At 45.7% G+C, this 6,000-nt stretch overlaps 1 protein-coding gene across 2 annotated transcripts in view; it reads right to left on the reverse strand.

The window, feature by feature from the left end:
- GTF2A1 (general transcription factor IIA subunit 1) overlaps window positions 1-4,088 on the reverse strand; it is a 46,180-nt gene extending 42,092 nt beyond the window's left edge. Inside the window, exon 1 of one of the 2 annotated variants that reach the window (XM_004262302.3) lies at window positions 3,650-4,088. In XM_004262302.3, coding sequence (XP_004262350.1) covers window positions 3,650-3,679 — 30 coding nt within the window. In that variant the 5' untranslated portion in view covers window positions 3,680-4,088. Of the gene's footprint in view, window positions 1-1,993; window positions 2,682-3,649 lie in introns of those variants that run through there. The other variant, XM_033416945.2, reaches the window with a different exon arrangement.
- Window positions 4,089-6,000: the final 1,912 nt, after the last annotated feature.

Genomic DNA, 6,000 nt, shown 5'->3' on the forward strand with positions numbered 1-6,000 from the left:
ATATTTTAATAAAGGTTTTACGACTGTTTAATACAATTCATATACAGAAGATCATCACAGATACAAGGTCTATACAGTTTCCAGTTGTAATTACCCATGTTGTTATAGTCAAAACACTTAATGTGTTTTGACTATATCCAACGATATAGTTTTATGGGTTGCTATGTCTGGTTTTTATTATTCCTTGCTTGGTTTAACCCGTTGTATCTCCTAACGTCATCGCTGTCTTAACAGAAACTTATGTCCTGTGATTTGCCTGGTAATAATTTGCAACCTAATAAGTATTCAAATTTAAAAATCACCTAATTTTAGTTTTTGTTACCCAGTCTGTACCTTTAAATTATACCATCAAGCTGTTCATATAACCACAATAACAGGTCTCAAAGTCTCAGAGGAACAAGCCACAATGATCTCTTTTCCAGGATTTCTCTCCTACTACTGCCCAGATGATGCTATGGAATAGAACTATAAGCAGCCTCGATATTTATTTTTAAACTATTATTATTGTAACTATTATTGTTGGCATTACTTGGGGGGAAGCTTGCTTTTAGAAGGTTGCCAGAAAAATAAAATGAGAATAGATGTGAAAGCACTTTAAAAGCATAAAGTACTTTTTAAAAACCAAAAGGTAAGAGACGGAAGACTTTGCCCAACCCACATCCTATTTTTAATGGACAAAAGGAAGTTTGCTTGTCAGAGTGTAAAACCAGAGATGCCTTGCTATAAATCTTATCCATTATCACACAGAGCTAAGATCAACAGCCTTTTTATTTTAATACTTTGTCATTATCTGTGTTTTATATCTTGCTTAAAAATTACTGCTTACCCAATAAAACCAAGGGTTTGCTCTCATAAGCAAACCTCAAACATAAATAAATGTTTCATTAGCATCTCTCCCAGCAATACTGTTATCACAGGGGAAACCTCTTATGTGTCCTTGTCCAGGCAAAAATATAAATGAGTTCCTCTATACAACTTACCTCAACCATTAAAAACTATTTGTTCCTTTTCATTACAACCAGAAAAACAATTCATGTATCTAGTTTCTCACCTTTGCCGCTCCACTCACTCACCTTTTTATTTTGCCAAATCTGCCTCTATGAACTAAAATTATTCACGTGATTTCTGCATCTCTACAGTGCCTCCTTATGTTAGCATTCTGATTCTATATATAAAGGAAAGTCTATCTGACTATGGGTATCACCTTATCTATGGCAATTCAACTACTGAATTACAAAAATACATTTATAAAGTGTTTTTTTTAAACCAATGACTCAAGGCATTATAAAGATACAGTGTAATTTTAAATTGGTAGTATAAATCTCAAATTGACGATATAAATTATTTTTCCAGCAAAATAGATGTTGTTCTGGTGTTTCTGAAGTTGGTCATCCCTAAAAATATTCTGCTTGGATATCCACACATTTATAGGTACAATGTGCTTTCTTCTGGCACTCCCTACTTAATGAATCAATCTTGCTTTAAGATTTTGCTTTTGTGTTTTAATTAACCCACAACTTGACCACTTAATGGATTCATATGCACTATAGTTAAAGAAAGGGAAATGTGTATTATTCATGAAGTATACGCAATTTAAAATTGTTCAAGAGTTAAAAAGCGCGCAAAATACTGACGTTTTTCAAAGTATGTGAGTACACAGGCATTATTTGAAATAAGCAATTTCTGAATTATTTAGAATACTAAAATGTACTTAAGCCAAAGTTTTTGCCTTTTATGAAATACACATTAATTTAGGTTTGTCCTAGTTTTCAAAAACCAGATATTCCAAACTTAAAAACTCGTAAATTAAAGGGCCATTAGTGTCATTGTCTAATGATTAAAGGATTTCTTTCAAAAGTGTTAGTACCTGGCACAATATTGGAAAATAAGTTGGATTAATTTCTATATTGGATATCACATTAACAGCCAATGCAGCAAAAACACCGTCTACTTAGAATTTTAATACCCAGTTTCCACTAAGCAAATTACTCACAATTCCCCGATCCATAAATGTACTGTAGACATAGGTCCTACGTCGAAGCTTTAGGCACTTACTATTTCTTTGAAAAGCTTCGTATCTCAAATATTTATTATAGGAAAACATAATGAAATATTAGGAGCTATATTTCTAACATTTCCTGAATACGTGATAAACAAAATACTACCAAAATCAAATCCTCCACAGCTAACAATTAATGTAGAAAACTTTTCAAAAAAAAAATTACCGACAATAATGCATGCATCTTCTGAATACAAGAACGATTAGACATCTGAGCTTAAATTCTCTTTAAAAAATAAAAATAAAATAAAAGAGGATGGCAAGTCTATTTTCCCCTATCAAAGACCGCAAATCCCAGCTGCTGTATGAAAACAAAAACTTGGGGCTCTAAAAGCAGACCCGGTTGGGCACGAAATTACAGTGTACGCAAAGGATTTAGGAATAAACTGAGCTCTGCACGCGCCAGCCTCTCGCCTCGGGAGCACGCACCTCCCAGCCCCGCTCTCAGCAGCTCTCACTATTTAAAGCCGGATCTGGTGTTTAAATGGAGAGGCGGTGACGTAGGCCTGAAAAGCACCTTCCCATCCTGGCAGAGTCTATATTAGAGAGCGGCAATGGCTCTATATAAACAGGGCAGCCAAAGGGAGGAGGACCACAAGGCTCAGGGACTGAAAAGCAGGGTAAGCGGCCGCAGCCATGATGGATCGACCCGAGTCGTCAACGGTACGGAGCCGGGCTGCCGTGGGCTTGTCTGCATTTGGGACCGGGCAAAAAAGTGTTTTATTGTCATAATAAAAATAAGAGAGTGGGGTGGGCTAGTGATCACATTTTGCGTTGGTGACTGAAAAGGTTATTTATGTGACTGCTTTTTGCAAACCTACGTGATCGCAAGTAAGAAAAAAGGGACAAACGGTGAGAAGTAGGCAAATTTCAAGGCGAAAGCGGGGCACTTTGACCACTACTGTAGGCTTTGTTTGTTTTGGTGCTTTTGCTAGTCGAAGATACGATGGGGGTTTTGCTTCCCCTTCGCCATTTTACCGATTCGGAAGGAACCGAGATAAGTGCTTTTCAACCTTCGTCCTTTTTTTTTTTTTTTTTAAACATAAAATGGCCCCAATGAAGGCTCTTTAAGCACAACCGCCAAAACGCCCAAAGTAACCCCCAAAGTAGCCATTAACCTTTCACTGCGTTAAAGTGGATCGCGGTGGGTCTTGGGGATTCGCCCAGCTCCCCAAACACGGTTTTTGTTTTGAGGCTGCTCCGGGAGCCCTCCTCCAGCCGGCGCGGCCGGGCCCGCTTCGGGGAGAAGCGGCGGCGCCCCTCCCGCCCTCCCTCCTGGCGGCCGGGGTCTGGGGCCGGGGCCGCGCGCTCGCCCCGGCCCAACCGCCCCGCGGCGGCCCCAGGCCCAGCAGGCGCCCCCGCCCTCCCCGCCGCCGCGGCCGCGAGCCTCGGCACCCCCCCGCGCCCGCCGCCCGGCGCACCGGCCCGCTCCGCCTGAGGCGGGAAGCGGCGGCGGCGGCGGCGGCGGCGGCCGCGCGGGCGGCTGAAGAGAGTCGAGGCCGGGAGTCGCGGCCGTCCCCGCCCCCGCCCGGTCCGGCCGTTGCTGCCGCCTGAACGAAGCCCCCGCCGGCCACCAAACCACGTCCTTACCACGGTGTTTGTATTTGCCGAGTTCGCCATTTCCACACACAACACAAACAAGAGGGGGGCAACCCCGAGAAAAGATAAAAACAAAAACAAACAAAAAAAGAACACCCGGAGGGTGACCCAAGCCACCGCAAAATTGGGGGGAAAAATTTTTCAAACAAAATCGTATCCTGACGGAGGAGAGGGGAGCGGTGAGAGGAGGTAGAGGAGGAGAGCAGTCCTCGGAGCTAAAAACTCGAGAATCGCCCTTAAAAAAAAAGGCCACGACCCTTCAGGGGTCCTGGGGGGCGTTGCCCGCTCCCCACCCCGCACCAAGGAGGGAAACCACCACCGGTCGCCACTCCCCGCGCCACCGCTGCCGCCACCGGCTGCAGCTCCAGCCGTCCGGTCCGCCCGCTTCTCCCCTTTATATAGTGAGCCAACAAGCTGCGCGAGCCGCCGCCACCGCCGCTGCCGCCGAGAGACAGGGCGGAGGGGGAGGGAGGGGCGGAAGGGGCGGGGGCAGAGGTGGGCGGGTCTGAGCGCGAGACACCGCGAGAGCCGCGTGCGCAGGCGCGCCGGGGCGGAGGCCGCCGCGCGTCGTCACGCGCAATGGAGGCTGCTGTGAGGGCAGGGCCCGGGGACTTAAGTAGTGAAGTTGGACCGCTGTCTCCCCAAGTCTCGCGTGATCACGTGGTCGGCACCCAGGCGGAAGTCTCCTGCACCTGCTTTGGGATGAGGAACTTGCTAAGCATTGCTGGAAAACGCGTGAGTTCTGGTGACACAGGAGTCCAGAGCTAGCTGGGATCGCCTCCCGTCGGGCATTTATGCGCCGTCGCGCGGTGGAGGGGATACAAAATGCTGAAGGGGCGCCGGCTGTTGCCCCGCTAGGAATGGCCGCGGAGGAGGGCCGGTCACGTGGCCCAGCTTCCTGGCCCTGGCGCGCTCGGGCTGAGGGAAGTTTCAAATGCGGAGTCATCTCCGAGAACGGGCTCGACTCAGATTCCGATTTCCGAGGCGTTGGCACCTCTTCCCTAGGATGGGCCTTTAGCTTGCAGAATTGTGTACGAGTTCCTAAAAGGGATGAAAGCTGATTTGGGCTCCCCGTAAACACATTCCAGAATTAATAACACCTGAAGCCGTATGAGTTCTCTCCATCAGTAAGCTACAAAGTCTCTGGGTTTAAGTTCCCCAAAGGTCCGGCCTCTACTATCCCACGTACTTTAAATGACTTTTCAAGGTGGGGGAAATGCCACCCCACCCCACCCACCGCCAACCCGAAACACTGATAACCGGGATTACGATCGCACAACTTTTCCCGGTTTTTAAAAATATTGCCAAAATTCAGTGACTCCACATGGTCAGGACATACTAACATCTGAAATACTTGGCATGTGACACACCAAGTCACATGGCCTCTCGCTGCGGAAGCGGGGCAGAAAATGTCCATGTCTTGGACTGCAACTCAGTAGGCTTTTGACCTGTTCTGTCCAAGCTAATCTCGCCTTTATATCAACATTTCACGCAGAACAGAGAATGCTCTGTTTAGAAGGCAGAGCTCACAGTACCTAATTTTCTTGTCCCTAGGAATTTCCAGAGACATGGAATGTAGTCTGGACAAGTGAGGGAGTTTATCCTCAAAAGGCAAAGCAAAACAATGTCAAACTTGTATGCCCCTGAAACCATAGTTGAGGAATATCAGTTGCTTCTCAGTTCGCTGCACAGCTGCTTGTTTGGGAGCATCAAAAGAACAACAACAACAACAAAAAAAAATCACAGGAAATCAGTGTTCTTTATGTATTATATAAAATTATGATTCCATCAACATTTGTAATTCATTTAATAGTCGGGTGACCATTAGCCGGAAAAGTTATACTAATACTTTTCACTTCTTACTATTTTAGGAAGACTTGTTACCTCCTTATGTAAGTACTACTTTTTTAAAAAAATTAATTAATTAATTTATTTTTGGCTGCATTGTGTCTTGGTTGCCGCCTGCCGGCCTTCTCTAGTTGCCCCCAGCGGCGGCTACTCTTCATTGCAGTGCGCGGCTTGTTAGGAACCAGGCTGCACAGCAGGAGGTGAGTGGCTGGCAAGCAAAGCTTCATCTGTATTTATAGCTGCTCCCCATTGCTTGCATTACCGCCTGAGCTCCACCTCCTGTCAACATTATGGTGAGTTGTATAATTATTTCATTATGTATTACAATGTAATAATAATAGAAATAAAGTGCACAATAAATGTAATGTGCTTGAATCATCCCGAAACCACACCCCCCTTGCACTGCCACCCCCCCTCCCCAGTCCGTGGAAAAATTGTCTTCCATGAAACTGGTCCCTGGTGCCAAAAAGGTTGGGGACTGCTGTTTTTGAGAA

This window comes from Orcinus orca, chromosome 2 (assembly GCF_937001465.1).
Source record: "Orcinus orca chromosome 2, mOrcOrc1.1, whole genome shotgun sequence".
In the NCBI taxonomy this organism is placed as follows: Eukaryota; Metazoa; Chordata; class Mammalia; order Artiodactyla; family Delphinidae; genus Orcinus; species Orcinus orca.